This window comes from Oreochromis aureus, linkage group 22 (assembly GCF_013358895.1).
Source record: "Oreochromis aureus strain Israel breed Guangdong linkage group 22, ZZ_aureus, whole genome shotgun sequence".
NCBI lineage: Eukaryota > Metazoa > Chordata > Actinopteri > Cichliformes > Cichlidae > Oreochromis > Oreochromis aureus.
This window is the reverse complement of record NC_052962.1, coordinates 20,723,296-20,750,756: the sequence shown is the minus strand read 5'-3', so window position 1 is coordinate 20,750,756 and position 27,461 is coordinate 20,723,296. Positions and strand designations below refer to the sequence as shown.

At 38.2% G+C, this 27,461-nt stretch overlaps 2 protein-coding genes across 5 annotated transcripts; one reads left to right on the top strand and one right to left on the bottom strand.

Moving 5' to 3' along the window:
• The first annotated feature begins 1,093 nt into the window (after positions 1–1,093).
• On the top strand, positions 1,094–3,988 carry psmg2 (proteasome (prosome, macropain) assembly chaperone 2). The gene is made up of 7 exons (XM_031742236.2): positions 1,094–1,324; positions 2,089–2,260; positions 2,575–2,633; positions 2,737–2,855; positions 2,943–3,122; positions 3,366–3,486; positions 3,586–3,988. Exons 1-7 carry the CDS (start codon positions 1,268–1,270, stop codon positions 3,664–3,666), a joined length of 789 nt encoding a protein of 262 aa, XP_031598096.1. The 5' UTR covers positions 1,094–1,267; the 3' UTR covers positions 3,667–3,988.
• A 1,781-nt stretch (positions 3,989–5,769) lies between these two features.
• ptpn2b (protein tyrosine phosphatase non-receptor type 2b) lies at positions 5,770–24,948 on the bottom strand. Of its 4 annotated transcripts, none has more exons than XR_005609865.1 (11): positions 24,723–24,948; positions 24,101–24,191; positions 23,912–24,012; positions 18,287–18,385; positions 16,294–16,431; positions 15,477–15,686; positions 13,606–13,767; positions 11,748–11,953; positions 10,986–11,081; positions 9,539–10,186; positions 5,770–6,724 (listed from the first exon to the last, which is right to left on the bottom strand). XR_005609865.1 is itself a non-coding variant. In XM_031742533.2 (10 exons), the coding sequence occupies exons 1-10, from the start codon at positions 24,807–24,809 to the stop codon at positions 6,703–6,705; spliced, it is 1,212 nt and encodes a 403-aa protein (XP_031598393.1). In that variant the 5' UTR covers positions 24,810–24,948; the 3' UTR covers positions 5,770–6,702. The 4 variants fall into 4 exon arrangements, 2 of the variants coding, with proteins under 2 accessions (XP_031598393.1, XP_031598401.1); XR_005609866.1 differs by having other exon boundaries at positions 11,757–11,953; XM_031742533.2 differs by lacking the exon at positions 9,539–10,186.
• Positions 24,949–27,461: the final 2,513 nt, after the last annotated feature.

Below are 27,461 nucleotides of genomic sequence, written 5' to 3'. Positions count from 1 at the left end.
TAAAATTGTTCCAGAATTTGTAAACTTGATTGTTGACCCTCTGCCCATCTTTACTTCTGAGACACTCGGCCTCTCTAAGGTGCTCTTTTTATACCCAACCATGTTACTGACCTGTTGCAAACTGACCAATTAAAGCTGTTTCTCTTTAGTACCTTACATGTCTGATTGTTATGCAATTTTCATCTTCTACACCAGCTTTAATCTTACTTTAAGCACAACAAGCTGGAGAGGAATATATTATTCCTTTACCACAATGTGCATGCAACTCTGGAAGGCATCCTTCAATATGCAGAAAATATGTAACATTAATATATTAAATACATAAAAAAGTAAATTAACAAATATAAATATGAACATATAGACAAATTGTTTAAAGTATCACATGTCCTTACTAAAGGCCTTTTTATTTAAGTACAAATTTTACATAAAAGTTAGGGTGAGATAATGCAACAAATAAATAAATAATTGTGGATATTCAGGAATTTTTTGAATGTGTAATTTGTTCATAAACAGATCACTGGTATTGTTATTTTGTTATTTTCCAGAGAAGTCAGGATTGTTGTTGACTTTAACAACAACAACAACAAAGCTTCAGTTATTTCTTTGCTGTCAACGTACCTAACAGAATAGACAAACAGCCAACAGCAGCATGACACAGGCAATAACAACACGTATGGCATATTTATATTTATATGTGCAATTCCGCCGAGTGTAAAGTTGTTGGAATAAATTATGTAATGAAGGGATGGATAAATTGTTACCACACATACAGTAGTACATATATGGACAGAAGGAGGCCGGACGGATGGGTGGATGGATCTATGGATGTATGTATCGATAGAGAAATGAACACAGCACAATTGAGGCAACAGAGTTGAGGATCTCTAATACGCAGTAAATCTTTGCAGAGCTACAGTCTGACCGTTAACATGCCTGATCATAATAGAAACACATAAAACACCACTTTAAATGACAGTAAGTAAAAAACACTTGGAGCTTTAAACAAATCTGTGGACGCTTGTTAAAGACGTCTACTTAAAACTATTAAAAAAAAACAAAGCTTCACTGTAACATTTAATTTAGGCATTCCCGCGTGGTACTAAAACCGTCATCAACAGTCGAGAGAGGTCGAGCAGGTCCACAACGCCAGGCATGAAAATAGAAGCGAAAGTTGCCCTGGGATTATAATTTAGACGTCTAACTTTTAATTTAGTTTGTTTATCTGGAGGCTTGTAGGGTCGTGTGTGCCTGCTGGCTGAACAGCACCATGTTTATCTCCTCGCAGAGCTCAGCACCCTCCTTCAGAGATTTTACCCTCGTCATGGTGAGTGACGGAGGAAAATAATCCTCCCATCAGTTCCTGCTTCATGCTTTCATATGAGACTCGTGTAATCACCAGGGAAAAACAAAAGCTTCACTTCTCTGATTTTCATCCAAGAAACTGGCTGTGTATAAAAATACCTTTAATTCCTACACATGTAATGCAAAAGTCTTGTTAAACCCCTGATTGAAGTCCACTGTGGAGGGGCGCAGAGGCAAAGTCTTGAGCCAGCCCTTATTTCTTTATATTTCCAGAGCAATCTTTTTGTGTGTCAAGCCACTAAACATTTACCTGTGAATCATTCAAGCTCATAAAAGACACCTAACTGAAGGGATGAATGAATGACACATGACACGCACCCTGTTACGATAATGCATGGCAACGTTTATTCCCATTGTTTTAGTTAAATCTATGGAAAATGTCAAAGAATAATAGTACAAATTTGTTTTTGCCTGCTGTATTTCCATGTATGTTTGAACAATTTGCTGCACCTGTTTTCCATTGTTATTGCAAAATATAAAGAAATAAGGGGTGACTTTAAACTTTTGCACAGTGCAGTAAAACTACAAAAAAATTTAACTGTCTTAAAACTTGAAAAAAAACTTAGAGGCCTAATAAAAACTGGAACTCTCTAACATATGTTTTTCTTCATCATATGTTTTGCACAACTACATGAAAATGTGCTCAGGAAAAGGAAAAAGTGATTTAAACGGTTCCTGCCTTCTCTTTAATTTTGTTACTTATCCTCTTCCTCTTTCCTCCTCCAGCCTGCGGTGGCCGTAGGTAACGTGGGTCAGCTGGCTGTGGATCTCATCGTGTCCACTCTGAACATGAGTAGGGTGGGCCACATACACACTGACTGTCTCATCCCGATGGCCGGGAACGACCCGTACGCCAGCAGCAAAGAAGATGGCGAGGAGCTGCACACTCCTGCTGAAGGTACAGCTGATTCACTGCTGGTGCCTCTCTAACACAGAGGTGTCAGAAATTTAAAAAGAAAAACAAACAAAAAAACTCAGAAATGTTCCCTTTGAGTCTGCTGTCTCTTTCTTGCTGTCCGCTGGGATGTCCGCTATCCCAGCTGTGACCTTCTGATTGTTTTTAATCAGCACTATGTCGTATTAGTTGGCCAGCGGCTGCTTTTCCACCAAAGGACATTAGTCCTGTTGTCGTCAACCATCAGTCAGGTGTTCAGCAGTTTTGTCTGCAGCTGCTGTGAAGTCAAAAGAAAAGTAACCCTCTGTTCTCCACAGTTTACGCAGCAGCAGAACTGAAGCTGGCGGTCCTTCAGATCAGAGCACCAATTCTTCAGGTAACAATCAGTCATCAGTATGACGTCAGTTCATTCTCTGAGTTCCCTTCATACTGTATGACTATTGTTGTTTTCTTTTGTTCTACCTTTGTTTAAACTGCAGTCAAAGACCAAAAGGTTTCGTCAGCTGCTCGTGTCCTGGATCAAATCCAGCGGCTTCTCCAGGACTGTCGTCCTCTCCAGCAGCCACGCCTACCAGAGAGATGACCAGCAGCTGCAGGGGTAAATACGCTTGCAACGCCATCGCCTTATTTCTTCACTTTTGCATTTTTCAATCATGTCTGCTCAACAAACACGTGTCTCTGCTAGCACTCCTTTGAGGTACCTGGTCACGCCGTCCCTGCTGAAGGGGAGCGCGGACGCTTTGAAGGAAATGGGCTGGAGGGAAATGGAGCGAGTCCCGGCCTTCCCCGGACTCACAGATGGAAACACGGAACCACGGCTCTGCATCCCTGGAGGAGGCATCACCAAAGGACTTTACACAGACAGGTAGATACGGGAGACCCGCAGGTAGACACAAGGGCATCAAAAACACAGGGAGCTGTTTTTAAAATCTTTTTTATTTATGTCTGTAAGAGCATGGGTTTAATAATTATTTGAATATAAATCACAATAAAGGCAGCTGCAGGTGTCTGCTGTGTGTTCAGACACTTTATTAAGAATGTTGAAACGCCTCAGTAAGAGTTCCTTGTTAATATTATTTGTGTTTGTGTGATCACGTTTGCTGCACAGTTGCAAAGAGGACCTCCCGCTGGCTGTGCTGCTCGTCTTCTGTTCAGAAGGCGACAACATCCCCGATGCCTTCGCTCTGGCGAACCACCTCAACGACTGGCTCCATCTGCTGGACGATAACGTAAGTGACACCACGGCGCAGCATTAAAGCAACCTAAAGTTTCAGAGGAGTGGTAATGTCACTGTGAGGAGAATCATTGTTCTCCAATTCTGCTTTCAGAGCAAACAGCCCAACAAATGGAAGATCCCGACTTCCTGGAGTCTCCTGTTTGGAAACGGCATCCCGCCTGCACTGTTCTGATATAAGTGTATAGTGTTTTAGTTTTTTACCCTCTATAATTCGTGTTTAATGCAAGATGTTTGCTCCACATGTTGTCTTTTTCAGACCTCAGCAAACTCTCGACTGGGGTCAAACCCCCGGTGACTGATGGCAGCGCTGACATATATAGAAAGATGGAAATTGCCCACATAAATCTCCTCTATCTTGGAAATGTATCTTAAATAACTTAAACATAACAAAATAAAATGTACAAATACAGGATGTGACCCAAACATTCACTTCTGGACTGCTATTTCCTGGTTTAAAACAAAAATGTTTTTCTAATAAAAAGTTGCTACAGGAACGTGGTGTGAATTCATCTTGATTGTGGCCCTTTCACTGGATTAAGCCTCCACCCACTTAACTGAAAGTGGTTGGCCAGGCTCCATGCTGTATTCCTGGCAGTCCCACCTCTCTGTAATTTGATTCTTTTCTACAACCTATAATGGTAACAACAGCACAACGCTCTGATTCAAGCCGTTTTGTGGTTTTCCTTTCAGTCTGCGTCACTTTCTGTGTGTAGACCACTTGTGGGAAAAGAATGTCCTGCTGACAGCAGTTTTTTTAAGGGAGAGCAATAAAATAAAGTCCTGGATCTGAATAATTTGAAAGAAACAAGTAAATTTGAACTGAGGACATTAAATAAAATGGTGTATAAGCAGTTGAGGAGGATTCCTAGAATAGTTTTGTATCTTGGATTTGTTTTCAGTTTCTTTTTCACACTTTCGTTTGCTTATTTCAGTTCAGTTTTTACTGCTTATGATTTTTCAAGTTATTAGTTTATATCTTTTTAAATTAATATGGGGGTATTCATCAGGGGCAAATTTAAGGAGTTCAAAACATTTTTTGTAATAAAAGCTCTCTACTAAGTGCCATTTAGGCATAAATAAGACAATAAATATGTACACACAAGCCACTTAATGTTTATTTGATAGGCATAATTGACCATATTGAAAAAGAGAAAAAATTATATTGTTTTGGTTATTTTTGTTAAGGTACAAAAGATACTCACCTGTTTTTTGTAGTTATACCTGTTCAACTGCTCTCTAATAAGCTAATCAGTCAATGACGTGGCAGCAACTCAGTGTATTTGAGCATGTAGACATGATCGAGATGACATGTTAAAATTCAAAACGAGCCTCAGAATGAGGAAGAAAAATAATTTAAGCCACTGTTGAATGTTGTGTGGTTGTTTGACATGCTGGTCGGAGTATTTCACAAACTGCTGATCTGCTGGGATTTTCCCATATAGCCATCTTCAGAGTTTCCAGAGAATGGTCTGAAAACGAGAAAATATCCAGAGATTATCTGGGTGAAAATGCCTTGTTGGTGTCAGAGGAGATGCAGAGGACCTGAGTTGACAGGAAATCAATAGTAACTCAGAACTACTGGAGATATGCAGAAGTGCATCTCTGAAAATCAGCAGCAAACCACGCTGGGTGCCACTCCAGTCAGCCAAGAACAGGAAACTGAAGCTTCAAAACTGGACAATAGAATAATTTTAATTTTAATATTTTGATACTGACAATATTTGTTATGTAAAATTTCAGGATTCGCTCACATTCCCTGAAATAGAAGATTATAAAATGCCATGGAGGTAAACCAACAAAATACCACATAGAATAAAATTTGAACATTGAGAAATGCAACTATTTTTAACTGGGGGGTTTTTTCTGTTGTATAGCTCTTACTCTATTTACTGAGTCTTAGTGTTTACGACTGTGAGCAACAAATCAGACTGCTAGTTTAGCTTAGCTTAGCATTAAAACTAAAAGAAAAACTAAAGAAAGTCTATCCTCCTGCTTTTAAAAATGTTTAGTTTTTACATCCTGTTCGTTAAATCATCATAAAACTACATTTAAAAAATGACTAAATGTAATTTTGTGGATGGTTATGTGTCTTAGCTTACAACTGATAATTTTAGCTAACCAAATAAATGCTAACCAAATTCTAATTCTTCTAATTTATCCAACTTTTCATCCAAAAGAAGACGTGTTATTGTCTTAATATTATTATTGTATTGTAATTAATATGATTAATTTAACAAATCAACAGGTTTGTAGATAAATAACCACAGCAGAACAGTTTGTATGTAAACTAGATGATACCAGTTTTAATCAGATTACACTCTAAAAAATAAAAACAAACTTAAGACAATTTGTTTCAAAAGGAGAACAAGTCAGCTTCAAATCAGCTTTCTACTGTATGCAGGTGTGTAACACAAGCTTTCGTCCTTTTTTCTTTTTTTTGGTATTCAGGGTTTCCTTTACAAGCAAAAATATGTCATTTTGTACACATCTCTCTTTAAGAAAAAAGAAAAAAAAAGAACACTATGTACATCATGGAAACATTACATGTCACTGAATTTCTCACATGGGAGCGAGACAGTGTGTTTCATTCAGCCGGCCCAACATCACCTGAAAAACTTCAAGTAATTTATTATAAAAAATAGAATATTTTTTACTTTTGCCTCTGAAAAAATGTTTTTTTTACCCTTTTCCAAAAATACACATATAAACAGCATTACAAATTGGCAATGCATAGCCCCTATTTTCAGTCTGAATTTCATGAATGTAAATGAGCGTAAAAGAATGAGAAAGCTGCAAAATAATATTATTAATGCCAAAAAGAGAGAGAAAGAGAGAAAGAAAAAACAAATCTTTTGACTCCGGAAGCAGCATTGACAGTTTAAGGTTGAGGTGTGGCCAGGGGGGTAAAGCGCTGGTGTGCTTGTCTATAAACGAATGTCAAAGTGTCCACTGTAAACAATGAGGATGAGAGATTGGAAAGCTGAGCCGGAGGTGGACGTGATGTGTTCCTGATTGTAGAAGAAACAGAAATGTCGGCTCTGGCTAACTAATGATAATAGGCCGGTATGCAAGGAAAAAAAAAAAAGACACACAAGCAATGAAAAGGAGAGCTAGCTGAGGACATGGAGGTGAGGAAGATTGGGAGAGAGCTGGAGTTCCCTGCCGATGTTGGCTTTGCTGCCAGAGTTGTGGCTGCAGGTGGAGGTGGTTAGTAGTCGCTGGTTTTCGCCCTGTGAAAAGAAAATAAAGAAAATGAAGTTCCTGTTAAACTCAGAAAACTTTTTTCTATCGGTCAGTGAAGCTTAAGAGTGATCAAAGGAAGTCGTGCTACGAAAAATCCCGTTAGTATCTTAGGCTTGGCCGAGCTGCCGTGATGAAACCGCAGAAAGCAGGAATCTAAAGCTCACTTTGATCACATCAACATCAGACCGACTATGAGAGCAGCAAAAGCAGCTGTTATGCTTAATAAAACTCGTCACACTCACAGGGGGTTTCCTGCATACAAAAATCCCCCCAAAAGAAAAAATCACCACAACTGTTTATTTGTTTATGGCCAGCAATACCATAGTAACCTTTGGTAACTTAAGGTCTTTGTCTCAACCAATCATATTTAAATGTGTAGCCCCCAAAGGCTCGATGTGAGCCAGGAAAACCCCCGAGTGCGTTCAGAAGCTTTCAGCTGAAACACGAAAATGTTTTGTTATTTTAAAGCGTCCGAAGACATCACTGTTTTGTTCTTTGCTTTTAGGACTAGCTTTGCATTACCTTGCATGTGAAAGACTTTAGATACCAAAATGATATTTCAGTGCCCAGCGTTTGTTTTAAAAGGCCAACCTCCAACAGTATCCAGCTGCTGAAGTTGCTCGTGTTTTGGCTGCTGGTGTGGTTTGCTCTGTGCTGCCGATGATGCGTACACTCAGCTGTGGTACTGTATGAATCTGTGCTTCTGTGGTGAACGTTACCAACACACTATTGAAGTTCAGTAATGCAGAAATGCTACAGTGTAGTACCCAGCCGCACCCAGAGTACAGTAAAGGTAAGGAGTCTGTGTTAATTCAAGTCTATCATGCTTGAGTAAATTCTATTTCAACAAACAATGGTAGAGATTTTTATTGCGCTTTCTGGAGGGTGCCAGGAATTCCTCTAGGCAGGAAAAGCCCTGCATACAACTGTAGTATGTAGTCATAGAGTCAGAGTGAGCTGCCAAACCAGCTCCTCCAGTTCCAACGTGCAAGGGTACAGACTGCTGTAGAGCTGCAGTCGGGAAGAAGTCACTTGGATGAGTGACGAAACGTTTCTCCCACAAAACGCTACGTCCAGATGAACAGAATCAACTTTTGGAGATACACTTACATTAACTCTGACTGCTTTAATAACCCATCAAACTACATGTGTGTAGTTTCAGCCTCTTCTGTTTTGAGGTCTGGGATTGTTGGTTGGATAGAAGTAAACACTGAAGCGTTTTACGTAACTTACAGGCACTTCAACTATTTCCAGACACACAAGCAAAAAAAAAAAAAAAAAAGAAAGGAAAGGAAAGAAAACGATCTAAAACTTAGTTGTTAGTTGAGCAACAGGAAGTGTTTTGGTCTTCCACCCAGTTTAAGTAAGAAAAGCTGCTAATTTGATATTCAAACTTCATAAAGTCCAAAACACAATTGATGCACTTCACAATACACAAATCCACTAGGAACACAGACACACTAAAGTCCTTAAGATAGAAAAAACATGCAGCAAATCCAAACCGATTCCCTCATTATTTTAAAAAGTTAAGCCAAAGCAGATGTTCTTTAAACCTGCGTTCTTTCTATGTGACCAACAGTTCACCCTTTCCAAATTCAACAAGATTATTTTAATATATTTTACTGTCTGCATTAAGATAGAAGCAAAAAGGATCACAAATCAGGGTACGCCTTAGCAGAGGCACAGGCAGCTGCAATCAGCTGTGTACTCTTTAGACTGTTTTTAATCATCATCCTGAAAATATATCAATATATCTTTGAACTCTTTGATTTGTGTGTTTGAGATGCACTTCTGGCTGCTTCCTCTCACAAATGTTACAATGACACGGGTGAGGTTCCAGAAGTAAAAATCCCATTCATGTTCTCCAGGAGGATTTTTGATTATGGGCCATAAAACCAAAAAAGAAAAACTAGCCTACCCACAATCCTAAATTGAATCGGCAATGTCTGTGATTGGTGGAGGCTGGTGTTACCATGGCAATGTTTAAATCTGCAAAAAGTCAGATTGCTTAGTCGAAAGAAAGTTCAGAAACTGCAAGAGCTGTCACTGCAATCGGGAACAAAGAACTGTACCATACACACAACTACACTATATACACTATATAATATATATATATATACACACACACACACAAAACTATTATTTTACAGCAATACAGAAATGAAAAGAATTCAATTCGATTAGGTTTTGCACTATTGGGACGAGTAATTTCTTGTGTACCCAGTAATGTGCCTTTTTTCTTTTGTTTTGTTTTCCTTTAATTTTGTGATCCAAAACAAAGATTTTTATGGTCATGCTTTACCTCATGGCTTGGTTGGCTTTGATCAAGGCCTAAAACTCTCAATATGAGGATTTTAGGAAAAGTAAATAGAGAAAATGAATGGGGGAAATTCACATCTGGAACCAGAGCCTTTAAAAAAAAGCTTTTCTGGTGTTTCACTGCTACTTTGGCAGTGCTGCTTATTTTGTGTGTTAGCCAGCAAATAGATTAAAATGAGCTTTGTGAAAACAGAAAGCAAACTGCTGTGAGCAGCTAAGACTGCTGATTTTACAAAAGTTAGCGCTGACTGCATCATGATGTGGCGTTTGATCCGTAGAGGCGCTCTTTCAGCTGCTTACAACAACCGAATATTTCAGAAATACATCGACTGACAAAACAGCGAGTGGATTTCCGCTGGCGCACAGGTATCACGATTTTAGAACTGAAGCTGTGGGAGTTTGACCATGAGTAGACTCAGCTGGTTTTTCAGTCAGACCCACTCCTCATTTGTCAGAACGACAGGATGGCAGACTTCACTAACCAATGGGTGGAGATGGAGGGCTTCATCAAAGGTCCAATCACTGATGTATTTTTCTATAACTGCCACGGGACAATCTATGCTTCTGCCTTCTCTTTCCCAGCCTCCTTCCTTGCATGACTTTTGTTTTCAAAGCAGAGGTTGTTGATTAATCTTTCGTACGCCCACTTTCTTGACAGGGTTTACTGCAGAGATAAAACGCTGCCGGCAAATTCAAATATATGATGCATAATAAAAATTAGCATTTTGCATTGTTCCAACTGAACCTGACATTTCAGAGTTTCGAAAACCAACAACCACAAATGTACTCACACTCGCGCAGCATGCTAGAGTGCAGCCAAAATTAACAACTCCAAAACCACAAGAGCCAAGCAAATCATCAAAGGAAGAACAAAACCCCAAGAGAAGACACAGCAATACACACTTACACACACACACACACACACACACACACCTGCACACACGCAAACACACAGACCTCCGTGTACAAGAGTGGGTGTTCTTTCTTTTGTTTTTTTTAAAGCTGCGGGTAAACTTCGTCCGTTAAACGCGCTCTCCGTGGTTGTCGTTGCTGCCTCAGAGGGGGGTAAAGATACACCGCCCCCCGCCGGACAGCCGAGCTCTTGTCATGTGCAGCAAATGCAGCCCAAACTGTCCAGGAGAACCACAACAAAAGTGTAAGATCTTCACAGAAATGGCGCAGTTTTGCCTGTATTACTGGAACAACGCTGACATGTCACACAACAAAGGCTGCCTTCTCAGAAGTGATTCAGTGAGAAGCCTTTTTTTTTTTTTCTCTTCTAGAGGTGCACTGTCATCAGAAATAAGGTGTCAACCTCTGCCTTCATGAGAACGTAAGCTGTGTGTCAGCTGGCTAGGCTAGAGGAGTCGATGCCTAAGAATTATGAGAAACAGAAACAGAAAATTATAAAAGCTAAAAAAAAAAAGAAGTTTCAAGAGTGACTTGGGGTAACTTCTGCTATTAGAGGTTTGAGTCACGCACTGGGAAAGCCTGTGTATCCCTTAAAGTAAATTAAAGTGTAGCTGAAAAATGACTCGTGTCCTTTGGTATTTGACATTGTAACAATGGTCAAATAAAAATTCTTCTCCGCTGTCTACAAGAAAATAAAAACCTAAGAGAGTGCAAAATCATTCAATGCCTCAATTTATGCATTTTAACACCTCGCTTACTGCTAAAGACATTTATTACACACAACACTGTGGTGTACCTGACCTCCATTGACCTAAATTGTAATTTAGCAACTACCTAAATTTGCCCATGTTGATTATTTTTTACACATGTGCACATGTAACGCTTGGCAGTCCAAATTTCAGCAGGTACTGACATGTTGGTCCATGAAAAATCATCCCAGAGAACACCAACTTGATGGTTTGACTATAAAAAACAAAAAAGAGAGTACAAAGTGGTTTTAACCAAAACTTTAATCACCTTTTTCTCTTCCTCTCAGAGTCATTTGTCCTGGACTTGCTTTGGGGTGTCTTGGCTGTGCTCGATTTGGAGATGCTGTCTTCCCTGCGTCGTTTGCTGCGTAGAAAGGAACAAAGCAGGTAAACAGTTGTTTAGTAACGACGGTACATTTAAATTTTTTTTTACACATGTAGCCTGTAGCCAAGTCCAAATTACACCAAACAGAGACGGTATAGTTTAACATTTTGTCATCTGTTTTTACTCCTGGTTTTATAGTTTCTAGTTTTTCTCCGATTCGTTTCCAGAGTGGATTTTCTCGTTTCAGTTTGGTTCTCATTAGAATGAGTGTCAGTTTCAGTATTTTTAGTTATTATAATGTGGGAAGTAATTGCCTGGGATAGAATAAAGAAGTCAGACCAGTTTTAAAACACACTTTATAATGACAATTGGCTGTGCTGACAAATGTGACCAAACTGACAAAGTCTAAAACTAAAGACGTTTCCTCTAAGTTTGCCATTTTAATTTAAGCACAAAGTGTCATTTCAGTTAATTTCAGTGTTTTGTTTGTTGTTTTTAATCCCAGTTTAATTTTTTTTTTATTTGGTTCGTCAACATTTTTATGGGTTTCATGGGATTCATTTTACATCTATCCTCACTCTGAAATTCATACTTTGTTAGAAGTTGAACCAGTAGTAAGTCAATCCTCTGTAACCCTGTGTATGTAGATCATTTATCAGCTGATTATGGCTGATAAGCTACACACGCTTTGTTTATCAGACTCACTGTACTGACTGTGCTGTGCTGCCATCGAGCTCCTGCTCCTTGCAGGGAGACTGTGCAGGCGCTTTGCCGTCCTGTCTGTAGTCCCCTCCGTCCTCCTGCTGGCTGCCATTGTGCCGCTCCGTCGGACACCTGGCCTGTGGCTGAGGTGCAGGGGGAGACTCCGATAGCGGCTCCTGATCTTCCTTGGATAATTCCCGCCATTGATTCTACACGGAAAGATTGACAGCAAACAGGATGGGAACAGCAGTACTTTTTTCCAATGACAAAACATTATGTATGTTTCCACTCTGTAAAATGACATTAGACAACAATGTGGAGTAAAGCAAGAAAAATCGTATATAAAGTATAGTATAGTATAGTATATAAAGCAGGTTAGGTTTATGAGGTTAAATACGTAAATACAATGTAGAGCGCCTGGTGCTGCATGTAAAGGACTGTATCATACAGCAATTTTCAAGAATAAGGATTCAAAGACAATACAATGTAAAATCTGTCTACCTTTTAGGACTCTCAAAAGAAAACAGAACCTAAATTTTAAAAAGAATTCGGTAGTGTGTATCGCAGTCTCCTAAACCTATTAGCCCTAAATACAGTACTGCTGTGTCCTTGTCTCCTCTTGTCTTCATCTCCACAATAATTGCTGAAGACAGAGAGCAAAGACGGAAACAGTTATTTAAAGACTAAAAGTTGACTTTGTATTCAGTTTGTAGCATTGTTGGGGTAATGTATTACACATTTATTGTTAGTTAATTACTCCCTGGAGGGAGTAATTAGTTATACTACATGTTACTATGGAGTAATGCAAAAGTAATGTATAAATTACATGCGAACAATAAACACAAGACTACAGTCCCTGACACAAATCTTGATCCTAATGAGGACAGAAATACGATATTTCTTTGAATGTTTACGTATCAACACAAAAACGTTAAAAACAACCCTAAAGAGACTTCAGAGCAATCGCCATGGTGATTCTACTGTAGAAACATCAACAGCGAGTAATGGAGGGTGTAGTCTGACTGCTCAACACTTCCTTTGTTACGTGTTGAAGATCAGGCTCTGGGTGCTGGGCTGAGGACTGCATGTACTCAGCTTTAACATCACTCTGAGTCTTGCCTAGCTTAGCATTAACATGCTGTCTGTGCAGATGTTTGCAAAGAATCAAAGTTGTATTAGCAGTATAATACAGTTGTTCCCACCCTGGACACAGTTTGCACTTTACAATTGCGCACTCGTCCTTTTGTGCAACAAAAAATAAATGTGTACTACTTCAACAAGTGCGCAGGAAGCAAAAAGCAGTAATTTTCTTTGGAACATATTGCACCCAATGCTAGTCAGCAGGATCATAGTGACGCACACCAACCAAATCAGTGTGGCCATAATGTGGCTCCCTTACTGACGAATATAGTTCCCTTGATTTACAACTTGGGGATTTTGTAGATAAATAATATTCCTTCCATATAAAGTAAACAGATACCACTCGTTTGATTTATATTTACTGCTACACTTGTGTTTATCTATGTGTCCTAGAAAAGCTCAGACTCAACACACAGTCTGAGTTTAAATGGAAAAACAGAATACCAATGTTTTAGTTATCATTTTTCTTGCATTGTAATTCACACTGGGCTTCTATTCCACCATCTCTCTTTGACTAATTCACAAAGTAAGCCCCCAGTAAAATATGAAAATATTTCGCAGTCTGCTAATTCTAAATCTTTTTCAGAAAAAAATAACTCCTGCTAAAAAAGTGGGACTACACACAGGCCTCCAATTTTACACACGAACAAGAGATTGAGAAAGCAAGTCACATAATTGTTTTTTTTTTTTTTTTTATTATTCCTGTGTGTGGCGCAGTTACCTGTACAGATGAGTCTCCCATGATAAACTTTGCCCCTTCAAGGACAGCCATGTATGAGAATCGCAGCTGATCAGGAGTCTGAATCAGGCCCATTCGGTATTTCCTCATGTTCAGCAGGATGCTTTTGATGTCTACTGATGAGGGCTCTTTCCTCTTGTCCATCTAGAAAATACAGCAATAATACACAGTTCCATTAACCAGAAGGAAATCCCAAACCTCTTTATGTCAACCCATGTTTTCAAAGGGAAATCCAAATCAATTTAATCTTCATTATTTTTTCTTCTCCTACAGCATACACATGTAAATGACCTGAAATGTTTGAGTCTGCATTTTTAAGTTAATCCTGTGTTTATTCAAAGCAGGTATCTGCTGCGTTGGAAGGCTATAGTGAGTAAAAGCTCACATAAAATAAGGTCAGTGAATGGTTAACTACAGTACAACATTATCACTCTGGAAGCCTGCCAGATTCTGTCAGTGAAACACAAACACTGTGACAGCTTGCCAGCTGGTTTAGAGGAAAAAGGAGCTTTCTGACATTTCCCAACAGGCTTTATTTCCAGGCTGTTATATAAACTATCAAAACCTGCCTCTAAAGCTACACCTTACTGTGCTCTTTTAGGAGGAAGGACGAACAAAGACAGCCATAAGTCCAGTGTAGAAGTTTTAAAAATATTTTTGTACCTTAACCTTAAAACTGATGTTTTAAGGCCTGTTTAAAACATTTAATACTTAAATTAGTTTGGTTAAGCTGCTTCAGTCAGACATTTAGACACAATTATTTTTATATTCAAGAGTCAATGGCTTCATTACAAAAGTTACTGTTTTAGCACATGCCATTTCTTAACATAAAGTGCACATGCAAATGTAAAATAATAACCTGTGTGTTCATCGGTATGCTTTAAAACAAGCACAGGTCAAAGAGGGCAAAACACGCCCAGGGCAGTGCACTCTCTGGGCAGTATTTACATTTAACAGGACAGTATTGTATTTTGTATATATCCATTTTGTTTTTGTTTTATTTGTCTTTTCTCAATGTACATAAGATCATTTGTAGTGCACTGAAAATAACAGATTCTGAGGTCAACATGAAGGAAAGGCATATGTGAAATGTAAAAGTGAGGTCAGAGGTCAAACCTGACATAATTAAACTTTGATGCAAACTATAAAGTGATATTTAAAATACCTGTGTATCAGTTACATTTCCTAAATGTTGCCAATACAAACAAAGGCAGCAGAATTTTAAGGAGAGTTTTAAAGATAAAAGATCTTTTATGGAAGTTTGACCTTATTTCACCTTGAAGAAGAGGACAGAGGTCCAAAGTAACAATATACTTAGAATCCCCATATAGCACTGCCTCTGTGTTGTCAATACAAACAATGGCAGTAAGAAACACATTTTTAAATATCTCTATATAGCATTATTATCTCTTTGACCTTTAGTTCAATCTGTTGACCATGAAGGAAAGATCAGAGGTCAAATGTGGCATGATATGATAAATCTTTCTATATACCATACTTTCTATATGTTAACAATACACTGCAAGCTTGTAAGACTTATAGCTTCTAAGTTATAAAGCTTTTTAGTAATTTTCGACCATTAAATCAATATGTTGACCCTGAAGACATTGGTGGATGTAAGCCAAATTTTAATGGACTGTTCACACGACCCCACTCTACACCCCTACAAAGTTTTAGAATTTTAGAATTTTCAGAATTCATTCAATGCTTTTCGAGCAATCGAATTTACAGGCACAACGACACACACGCAAACGCTACTAAAAACATAATCTCCTTGGTGGAGGTAAAAAAAAAAAAAATACATAAAACGCATTAAGTCAGAGCTTGCGCAGAACAAAGACCCAGGGACTTACCAGGACCAGGCATGTGTCAACTAGTGAAAACGTCCCTGAGCGTCCGATTCCAGCGCTACAGTGCACCACAGCTGGTCCTTGATCTGTGCCCAGTGCTCCAGATTCCCGCACCTTAAAGAGGAAGTTTAGGAAGGAAGCTGGGGACTCGGGGACACCAAAATCGGGCCACGTTGTGTAATGAAAGTGGTAGAGCTCCCTTTTCTCCCCTGTCTGTGAAAGGAGATAAAGCAGGGCTCAGTAGCAGTTAAACTCTAAAACTTTGCTCTATGTGTATTTACACTTTCAGTTGTCTTTATCAGTGCCGACTGGGGTAACTGGAGGTTACTTCAGTCTAAGAACTGTACTTGGCAAACAAGTCAGCAACAACACTTTCAGTTTCTTTTAATTGAATAGACCTGCTCCTGAAAAAACACCAATCCAGCAAAATAAACTCAGCTGTAAATTTCCATTAAGAACGTTCCTTTTGGCGCTCATTTTAAATATGATAAAACAAGTGGCTGGAGGATTACAGAAACTCAAAATTAAATGATTTCATTTCACGCTGTACTTTGTGCATTTGCCATTTATTTAAAACGTATCAGACTGCTCTCTTGCATCGTTTGCACCTCATTTACATTTTCCTTCCCACCTCCACACTGCAAAACCTTTGTTTGTGTGGGAGAAAAACTTTGTAAAAATCTGATAAAAAACAAAACATAACAATAATATGTGCCATTAGTGAATAAGGGCAAATCTTTGGTGTGAAACCTCTAAATTTTACTTCTCCTTCGCCACCTTTTGCTGGTAATTCCCCACACTGAGTAATGCTGTGGCCTACTTGAATGTTCTGCAGCTCCAGCCTTCTGGTGGTATAGTAAGACTTGGTGTCTTCTGACAGCAGTGTGACCAAGAAGCGTGTGTCTCTAAAGGCCATCTCCCTTTCCTCTGCTGTGGGCCAGTACTGGGCACACTTTTCCTATTACATGAGAGGAAATATAAAAATTGTCACAATGAAATTGAGTATCTGCCAAAAAACCCAACAAAAAACCCCAAAAAACGCACACATTAAAAGGAGAAGTAGAAGCTGCTATTCAGGGATGCTGAATAATAACTTCACACACATTGCGGTCAAATATCTTCTTAATTCTACCCGGTGACACTGACACTAACGTTACATGACACAAAACATGTATAACTCTCCTTTAAAAAAAAAAAAAAGTATTTGTGTACTTCCTTCCTGTAGAAGTTTATCTCTGTTAGTCTCTGCTAAATGTGAAGCCTAATCAGCAAGTCTAAGTTTATCACTCAGATTTGCCAATCTACAGAGAAGATCCTTGTGAGTTTAAAAATATCTGTTGATTAGGCGCTCTGTATCTTTCATTTCAAAGAAAACCGGCACAGAGTGAATCTCATGACCCAGCAGGATCCACTTCAGCTGCTTTACGGAGAAACAGAGAGGTCACAGCTGCTCTGCACGACAGACTTTTAGTGTGCATGTTTAATCTGAACATTGCAGGATCACTGGAGTTAGAGGAGTTGAGAGGTTTGGCTGCATCCCAGATCCACTCAATACATCTGTGTGTGAACACACTGTCAAAACACTGAATTCCAGTAATCCTGCTGACAGGAGGGGGGCGAGAGCACGTACAGATTAAGCCTCTAAAATTTATAAATGCACATTTTTTCACGTTTCATGTTGCAGCTCTGCATCCAGACAAAAAACAAAACATATTTCTCAAATGTTTTTGCATTTTGGAAAAGCTCCATTTGAGCTTTTCCAAAATGGCCTACGCAGCGTGTAAATATAAGGATGCCAGGTTATTGTTTCAGTGTGTGCAGAGTAACATGAGCGTGTCGAAAAAGACGACTTAAGCCATCCTTGCGAGGTATGTCGGCCAGTGAAGTAAGAAAAACAAACTCCTTCAGATTTCATGCCAGTATAGGCGAAACGCACTGTAGAGCTGTTATCAGATAATCTTGTGATTATGAAAAAAGGGGCTTAATATCACATTGTGACATCTCAGGAATGCTGGTTTGGAAAATACAAAACAAAAGATTGCATTTTCAGCTGGATTTAAAATCGCTACAGAGAAGGACGATACTAAGAAGTGTAAGAAACCAACCCTGCTGAGTAAACAGCTGTCTGTGAGGCCTCAGTTGGGTGTTGAATTGATCCATCGCCATCACCAACTGCCTCATTTTACCAAATGTTGGCTTTAAAAAGAGATTTAGCCACTTTTACTTCTGCCAAGGAGGTCATGTGATGCTTAGGTCTGTCTGTTTGTTTGTTTGCCTGTTTATTACCAGGATTACTCAAAGCTTAGTGAAGGATTTGAATGAAAATATTTACCAGAGAGTGTGGGCCTGGGCCAGCTTAGAAGTAATTAACAACTGAAGTCAAGTCAAGACTTGGATATGGGAATTTCTCTACAGTTGTGATGAGAAGAGGCAAAACTGAACCTTTTGCAAATATACATGAAACCGAAACACTGTGAGACCTCGCTGTGAAGTTCTTAGGAAAACATCATTGGATCCGAGGATGCAGTCATGCTTATTGGATATTTCATCGTGGATGTAAATGTGGTGTATTACTTTACATCTGACCATTTAAAAAGTTTAATATGAACACTAAAAAGTGCTTAAATTATTTCACACTACCAGCAAGTAAGTAAGTGTGTGTGTGTGGCTGAGGATAAAACAGTCGATCTCTTGACAAGTTTTTCTGTGGTCTATTTGATATTTCTGCAAATTTCTGTGTGTGGGTGCACACAGTCGAATAACAGAAGTCATACCAGAGAGTATAATCTGTATCTGCTGTACTCTACACTCACCGAGCCTTTCTCTATGACTCTGTTGAGCATGATGACCGCCTTGGTCTTTTGCTCCCAGATCATGAGCCAAAAGTGACCACAGGTGTTCCTGAGGGGGCCCTGTGGACAAAATAAATAAATAAATACACAGAAAAACAAACAAACGCTTCAATCAGTTACACAGCTGGAAGAGTGGGAGCTCATCCACAAAACAAATTCATGTGATGTCTCTGCTTTGAACAATAACATCAGATCCACTCAATATATTAGCCATGCAACACACAGAGGTTGGTCTCTAATCTTATGGTAGGCATGCCACAGAGATTTGCAGCATGATAGCAAGAGTTTAGTTAAAGGTCAAAACTTCTAAAGGTTGCCATGTGGCTGAGCTGAGTAAATTATTGGTGGGCTGAAAACCATCAAAATGTCAAAAGTCTTTCATGAGTCTCTTAAAAGTCTGCCTTTATGTTCAGAATACATAACAGACACAAATACAGTAGTCAGTAGTCTCTGCTGCATTTATGCTAAACAGCAATAAAATACAAGTGCTTAAACATCAACATGACCGGCTCATTTCTTTGATATTAAAATCTGAAATATTTTATATTTTACTCCAAAAAGCCCCTGTTCATTTCAACAGGCTAGGTTCAGAGCTGGGAACAAAGTGAGAATTGAAGACATTTTTCTAAAAACTGTATCTCTAACCTGCTGCTGAGCTCACATTTCCACTACACAAGCCTCAATTTGTCTCTAATAAGTAGGGAAATCTGACGCTGAGGTCTGCTGAGTAAACTCTCCTAGCTGTCCTGGTTCAGATTCAGATTAAAGCACAGAGGAGATCGGGCCTTTGTGGAAAAAAAAAACAACTGCCCCTTCACATCAGGACCTCTCCAACATTAGACACGTTCAAAACTCTTTGAAAACTCTTTTTTATTCTTTAGCATTTAAATTATAATGAGTTTCAATTTATGATGCTTTTTTTCAAACTCTGTCCTGTGTTTTAATGTTATTGATAATTTTACAGCACTTTATTTTTAAATGTGCTACAGGAATTAACTTGACTTAACGAGTCATTTCTCTGGAGTTGTGCTGAGGAACATTTTACACCTCTTCAGTCGTCAGCCACAGAGAAGCCCATCATCACAGCCAAGAAGACATAACATACGGGATTAAAAAGAAAGAAAATTAAAGGATTAAAAGTTTTTAAAAAAATCCTCATCACATGTATTGATGTGGAAAGTAACTGCTGCAATTTTGGTTATGGTTTTAAATGTGTAATGATTGCTTTGTGTAACTAATTTCAGCTGACTCTGATCAGACTAGTGGGATGCTGTAACATTTTAACAAACCACAGATGACTCATCTCCAAAGAAGCAATACAAGAAAACAAAAAGTGTGAAAAAAATAATCCACTGGATGTTATGGATGACTGACAGAACTCAAGTGTGTAAGACTAGACTAAAAACTATGTTAGAATAGAATAGAATTCAACTTCATTGTCATTGCACATGCACAGGTACAGGGCAACGAAATGCAGTTTGCATCCATCCAGAAGTGCTTTAGCCGTGATATAGATATATTACAATATATATATTAGCAATAATATAGATATGTAAGTATATTACAGAAATGGGTCTATTATGGTATGTTATAATGTACATGGTATGAAGTATGTTATGAATATTCTATAACTATAAGTATGTACAGGCTGTAGTGAGTACAAGCTATGTACAGGCTATGAACAGGATATAAATATGAAATAAAAAAAACTATACAGAAATATGAGATATACAGCTATACAGAAATGTGAACTATGCAAGTTATGAACAGTTGTAGGATTAAAAATTATCGTATGTACAGAATGATTATTTACACAGAACTATACAGTAGTGCAGTTAAGATAAGTGAGATGTGTGGATAATTTCTACAGAGGCTATATAAAGTGCTAGTGGTTGTGAGTGGTGGTTCAGTCCATGTTATTCAATGTTCCATGTTACTCAACATCCCAAAAATATCCTCTGGCCCAACTCATTACAATCTGTTACTGAAGTGAGAAACATTTTAGAGTTGTCGTGTTTAATCATGAAAACGCTCAGTAGCTTTAAATTAGCGAGATAGCAGTCAGTGCGTGGTGAGCTGAATCATAAATAAAGAGTCTTATCAGCCCAGTCTGTTTAACTGTGGTGATGACCGTTGAAGTCATTTGTCCTTTCATTTCCTGAAGACTTGAAAATATTCAAATCTGTGTAGGAAGAACGCACGTCTGGTTAAGAACCAATGGTAAAGGTTTTGGTTTCATACAACGTTTTGCACCAACTGAAACCCGTCACATGATCACCACAACTCTTGTGGCATGAATTCCTGACTCTTAAAGAGAGAATTTCAGCTGATATTTGTGATAACTGTGCCCTCAAATGTCAACAATTATTAGTCACGACAGTTGACGTAGCAATAAAAAGAATTTCAAAGGCTAATTATGTGAAAACACCCCTTAATTCTTTTCAAGAAGCAGTAAAAGATCAGTGTTCCTTCTGATAAATAAACCTCTGTTAACGTGAGTGTTTCACAGCTTCTAGCCTACCTCTCTTCTCTCTCTTCACTTTTAAGAGAGATGAGTAAACTTGTGGTAATTCTTAGGTTTCAAATGACTTTTCTCTTAATGTAATTTCATAATATGTAGGTGCAGTCGTTCTGATTTAATTAGTAAAGGCTAAAAAAAACCGTCACTGACAGAGTTAGTGATATAAGGAATACTTTCAGCAAAACTGCAATTACAACCAGTGGTACAGAGATTTAGACCTCATGATCCGACAAGCAGCAACCCTGGCAGCCAGCCTGCAAGCTGGATGAGACGTGCTGCTTCCAAAAGCATCTCCGTATTTCAATCATTGTTTTTAAACACTAAAACTTCAGTTCATGTGTAATATCCACAGCTTATGACATAACTAAATATATTTCCACAGTTTTTAGGATGTCTTTTGCCATATCTTGTTCTTTGAGTTACTAGCAAACACACGACCACAGAAGACATATTGACCACACGGAGTATAATTAATATATACCATATATTAGTGTTATATTAATCTCTTATACAAACTGCCATGCTAATACAAAGCCCTGAATTTAAATATAACAGATGATAGAGGTCATGATAGTGTTGGTAAACATCTATTAGCACAATATTGATACAATAAGCACTACTGGACTGTCATGACGTTGAATTTAAATTGGCCATAACGTCAATGACACAGTAGCTCATCCGGTCACAATCCTTTACAACTCACAAAAAAAAATGTGACCTTGACTTTCAGCACAGTTTAAGTGAAGAGCTATTAGATAATCACCACACGCAAGTTTCACTAAAATATGACAAAAACTCAGAGGAATAGCGATTCTTGTGAACTGTGTTAGGGAAGGCCACACAGTGGACGCCTTGCTGTGGCATTAGACACGGTCCTTTGGCTGCATGAGCAATGCAAATTAAACTAAACAATAAAACTAACAACAAAAACATGTCTGAATTAGTAAAAGGATCAGAATACTCAGAAGTATTTTTAAAACTGTGTAATGGAAACAGGTGTAATGGACCTCAGAACCTGTGCAACCAGCAATACGATAGCTCAACTGCCTCAGTAACAACAATGTAGATTTTGATTAACTGTCTACTTCTGACTGCTAATCTCCATATCAGGAACAACTGAGCTAAAACAATAAATGAAGTCGCCACAGGTGTGCCATGTGTGTAAATGATTTGAATAAGCACATATGGATTATTTAACGTCCTATGACCATCTGTCCTCATATGGGGGGGTTTACTTTTTAGCTATAATGCACCTTATACTTCACTCTGCTCAATAAAGTTCACCCTTTATATACCATCGGCTCAGCGGCCAGTCCATTTCACAGCCAGTCTTTAACTGACTGTAATTCTGTCACCGTTTGTGCTACAGACAAAATTCAAACTGATCCAGAAAGTAGAGAAAACCAGCTTTATGGCAATATTTGATGTATCATGGCAACACAAAGCATCCACAAGGTACTGTAGTCTGAACACAGACAGGCAAATCAGCTCTGCCTAGGTTTTACCATGTGTGCTTCACATTACCATAACTCATCAAACATATTGGGATAGAGAGAAAATTCAAACGGCTGCTCAAAGATCAGAATTATTTTGTAGTTTTACAGCCACAGTAATTGGTGATTAAAGGGTCAAACACTGGTAATTGTATTGTCTTATGGTGTAAAACAAACCAAGTGTCCCCATAAGAAGATAAAACGACTTTGTTTGGTGATGCTTAGTTTTTATACAGTCAGGTCCAATTAATCCAAAATAACTAGGAGAAGTTAAAAATGTATTCTGAACAAGAGCTTTGGTCTCAGGAGGCGCTGGAAGCAAGAAGGACCACTTCAGTTTCTGTTTGTTAAACCAGGGTTAGGTTACATTCAGAGGTAAGTCTCATTAATAACCTCTTACAGACAGGTCTATTCACGTCTGCCAAGTCAAGCCAGTAACCTACATCTTACAAAAAAAATCCTAATGTTCACACTTTAATGCAGACTTTAATTCTTTGCTTCTTCTTTGATGTGAGAATGGGGGTAAAATTGTGAGTTGATATCTCTAAACAGGTCGCCCTTAGTCAAATTCTTACCTGGAAGTTCATTTTCTTGTGATAACACATTGAGTTACTCAGCTCAGGGATTTGCTGTGCCGTGTTATGTCTATTTCCACATGCAAATAACTCTGTCTAACAGCAACAGTATTGACAAGCAAAGCATACAACACAAATTAACATTTAGTATTGCTGGTTTACAAATGAAACTGCCAACCTGCTTTATTTATTTTGAGCTCTTTTAGTTTGGGTTTTGTAGATTTTTAGAAATTAGAGGCTGAGGTTAAATAACAAACCAGGTGGTAATTGTACACAGGTTAACACAGTAAAAAATTATGAGTAGAAGGGCATATGCACAAACTATTATGCAAACTAGCCACATGTACACAGTTTGATAAGAACTGGGGGGAAAAAGCCACATTCATATAAATATTACAGAACTAAAAATGTATATAGAAAGATATTTTAGGGCCTAAATAATCAGTCAGTGTTAATAAATAATGGACTATATGGACCTGGAAGCATGATACTTAACACTCTGGTGTCCAAACTACATGACCGATTTAAGATGACCTAGTGGCAAGACACATCCTCACCGAGTCTAAGGTGAGGTCTAAACTTCTGTCAAAAGCGCAGACTTCAAACTACAAACCTGACAGAGCAGTTAAGTATGTTTTATTGACAGTTTGAGGCATCTAAGTCCTACTCCACAAAAACAGATTGAAGACAACAAAATAACCATGATTATGTTGTCTATATTGTGGACCCATGTTGTGGAAGCTTATTAAACATTTTACGATGCGCTAATGATACTCTTAAACTACGTAAAATAATACATACAAAAGCAAAACGTGTTCTGAATCACATTCAGTGTTATATTTTGACCATCTCAACAGATATTTGGGATTCAGGTATTTGTTTTAGTTTGATAAAATTCCAAGCACCATTTGTGGGGCAGGATTAGGGTTAGGGGATAGCACATATAATGACTTAGATCTCAGAGGGTTAACCATGGTGTAGAAATCCTTGGACTTGCCTGAGTCAGGATGTAACTCCTCTGGGCTTCCTCCATCACTACCAGACTTGCATTGATGTAGTCATTCTCTGTGTTCTTCAGCTTCACCCGACTGTGGTCGACTGCAGGCAGGATAAGAGAAATGTTATTTGGGCATGGGCTGTGAATTGACAGGTAAACAGTCTGGCCTTTATACAAATGTTTACCTACATGGACTGACATCCCGGTATCTGTTTCTGTTGCGATTCTCCGGATACTTTGCCACTTTGTAGGAACACTCGTGGGACTGGTTCCTGATTTCCTGGACAGCGGGAGTAAGGTTTAGCGACACAAAAGAAAAAGTAATGAAACAAATCACTACGTGTACCAAATTCAAGCAGTTACATTTTCAGTTCCGCCCCTCTCTGAGCATTTTCACTAGGCATATATATGTACATGAGAGCAATCAGAAAACCAGTTGGTTTACTCGTAAACACACGCGGTAACTTTCGGCAGTCATTACACATGTACTAAGAGCAGGATCTTCCTGGGGGGGAGCGGATTTAACAGTGTAAACAAGTCTGTAGCTATGTAATGTAGCTAATCGCTTCAACCATACGCACGGGCTTATGACATTGACTAAGCTTTCGGTAACATTAAAAATAAAGTATGTCAGCGACTTCTAAAAATAACGCAAAAAATGAAAATGAGCTACAAAGAAAATGACTTAGGAAAGACGGTTATAACCTTTTAGTAAATGCATTCCGGACTGTTAATTTTACTCCAATAAATGCGCGCTGTTAAGTACTCACAATCCGCGTTAGCTTTGCGGTAGCTATGCTAACAGACTTACTGAGTAGAGTTTCTGCCACCGGCCCTCTGAATCTATCTCCTCAAACTTCTGGTCCATCTTCACCGTGGCCGTGCCAATCTGTTCCATAGCCGGTTGGGTTGGTTAACTTTTTGACTTTCTACCTCATTACTTTATTTAGGACAGAGAAGCCTTTACCCGGACAGTCAACCCTTCCCTTCGCCGCGGAGCTCTCGCCGAGTGTTTGTCCGTTATCTCTCTGCCGCAGTTGTCATCCAAATAGGAGAAAGGTGCGCATGCGCCACAGAGGTCCCTCCAGCGGTTAACGAATCAAATGCATCAAAGATGTTCAACGAACAAACAAGATGTCAAACTCTAAGAAAACTTTGTCTGAAGGACTAGTTTACAGTATGCACCCACGGGTTTCTATCTAATGTCTTATTAAAAATGCACTTGTTCGCATTTTTTTTTTTTTACCATGCTTCCTTTTATAAGTTGTCTGTTTTGTGTGTGTGTTTTACATTTGTATTAAGTAAATTAATAGAATCTCTCTGTGCCACTAAAGCTCTGATGGCAAATAATCAGTTTTATTAGCTCTATCAAATAAATAACAAAGCCCAAACCGATAAATGCAGATTGCTTGGGGTTTTTTGTATTTATTAAAGTATTTAAAACAAAAAAAAATTAACAACGATTCCAAAACTAAATGTATCTTTGACATAGATACATTGTTATTACATTATGTAATTGGAAAACAGTGTTCACACTTTTAGAAAGCAATAAATTTATCAAAGTTGCAGTATAAAGTCATTTAAACAAATATGTCGGCTTAACTGCTGGTTAAAGAAAATATCTAATATTACAATTACATGACAGCGACTTAGTGCTTTTAGACTCTAACCGGTAATGGTATAATGGAATGGGGATATTTTTTGCACACTATGGACCCTTTACTCTAAGTACTGCACAGCCTTCCTGAATGTTTTTGCTTATGATCCCTGTATGAGCACAGGGTACCCATCATTTGATTGCTACTTCCAACAGGATAGCATGCCATGTCACAACTGGTTTCTTGAACATTACAGTGAGTTCACTGTACTCAAATGGCCTCAACAGCCACCAGATCTCAAACCAAAAGAGTACCTTTGGAAAGTGTCAGAATGGGAGAATTAATAATACAATATTTTTTCAATATGAATCAAACTCTCTGAGGAATGTTTTCAGCACCTTGTTGGATCTAGGCCACAGAAAATGAAGGTAGCTTTAAAGGCAAAAGGAGCACTAATGAATGGTGTTTTAGAAATGAGTTATTACAGAAGAGTTGTTATTTTTCTTCATATATTACACCAGTGACAGAAAGCAAAAACAACACAACAATGACAAGCCTCTGTTAAATAAAACAAAACTCCTAGGAGGACAAAGTACAATTCGGTAATCTGATTCTTGTTAGTCAAAGTAAGCAAAGGGGTCAAATGCAGCATTTCTAATGTTACAGAGATTCACATTTCCCTTTTTTCACCTGTAGAGGGTTGCCAAAGCTAATGGTTAAACTGGCTTTTTGTTTGTTTGTTTGTTTTTATTTCTCCTATTCACTCCTGTCCTTTTGGGAATGAGGGATCAGATAAAGGACCAGAGAATTTCAACTTATATAATAGTTACTGTGATGTACTTAAAAAAATGTCTGCACACCGTAGTGAACTTTTTAAAGTCGGGCAGTCATGGTCATGGTGGGACATGTTACTTATCAACAGCTAATAAATATTAGCTTGCTTTAAGAAGAAGAAAGTTGTTCTTAAGAGAAAAAAAGTGTAACTTTAACACTGACGTTTCTTTCTTTCTTTCTTTCTTTCTTTCTTTCTTTCTTTCTTTCTTTCTTTCTTTCTTTCTTTCTTTCTTTCCCACAGTACAGCAGATGTAAAGGAAAGTCCTGGTGTTGAGAGCAGACACATAAAAGTGTTCTCCATGTAGTCAACCACTAAATATTTGTGTTAAGACTTGTTAGTGGTCATGGCAAAAATACAGTCAGTGTTACTTTTCGTTTAGGATGAGTCATAAAAAGAAGTTGAACGCTGGAGTTGTGGGTGTGTTACAAAACTACTCAGTAATGTCCGCAGGGGGACAGTGTTTCCTCTGCTACGTAAACACAGGCATGGTCAACGTGTCAAGTCATCAGATGCAACCAGGAAGTTTTCTAATTCAGTGAGTTGTTTCACAAATAAAAGCTTCTTCCAAATTCATCCAAATAGTAACTGACAAAAAAAGTGTCATCTTCTGCCATCTGTAAGTTTTACAGATTGAATAAACTTTATACAATTTGGGAGACATAAGGTGTACACATCAAATGATAGATAGACACTGCAAAAAAAACAAAAAAAAAAAAAAACAAGCAAACAAAACTACAAAAAAACCCCAACAAAAACAAATAAACAAACAAATACAAAATTCATCCAAATTAAAAAACACGTTCATTTGAAAGATAATCGTCAAAGTTTTTATGACATATAGTGCCACAAATGTTCATTTCATGAACGTTTTCACTACATTATGGCTGATATTGGCCATAATGTAAATTTCAGATATGTGATATTATGAAAATGTATTGTGTGTCGAACATAATGGAGAATGCAGTTTGTCCTACTCTGCTGCACCCTACTAAAAAGCTATCATAAATTGTAGACTTTAGAAAACATGAAGAAACTGAATTGTTAAAGTTTTGAACGAGGATATAATGAAGCGTTCTCACTTTCATTTATGTGTGTGAATGGGAGTGAGATAGTGAAG

Coding starts and splice junctions, on each gene's coding strand:
- psmg2 (XM_031742236.2), top strand. CDS start 1,268: ATGTTTATCTCCTCGCAGAGCTCAGCACCCTCCTTCAGAGATTTTACC. Junction 2,856..2,942: donor GATGACCAGCAGCTGCAGGG/GTAAATACGCTT, acceptor TGTCTCTGCTAG/CACTCCTTTGAGGTACCTGG. Junction 3,123..3,365: donor AAAGGACTTTACACAGACAG/GTAGATACGGGA, acceptor TTTGCTGCACAG/TTGCAAAGAGGACCTCCCGC.
- ptpn2b (XM_031742533.2), bottom strand. CDS start 24,809: ATGGAACAGATTGGCACGGCCACGGTGAAGATGGACCAGAAGTTTGAG. Junction 15,687..16,293: donor TGGAGCTGCAGAACATTCAA/GTAGGCCACAGC, acceptor CTCCTTTCACAG/ACAGGGGAGAAAAGGGAGCT. Junction 11,954..13,605: donor TGGGAGACTCATCTGTACAG/GTAACTGCGCCA, acceptor CTTTCCGTGTAG/AATCAATGGCGGGAATTATC.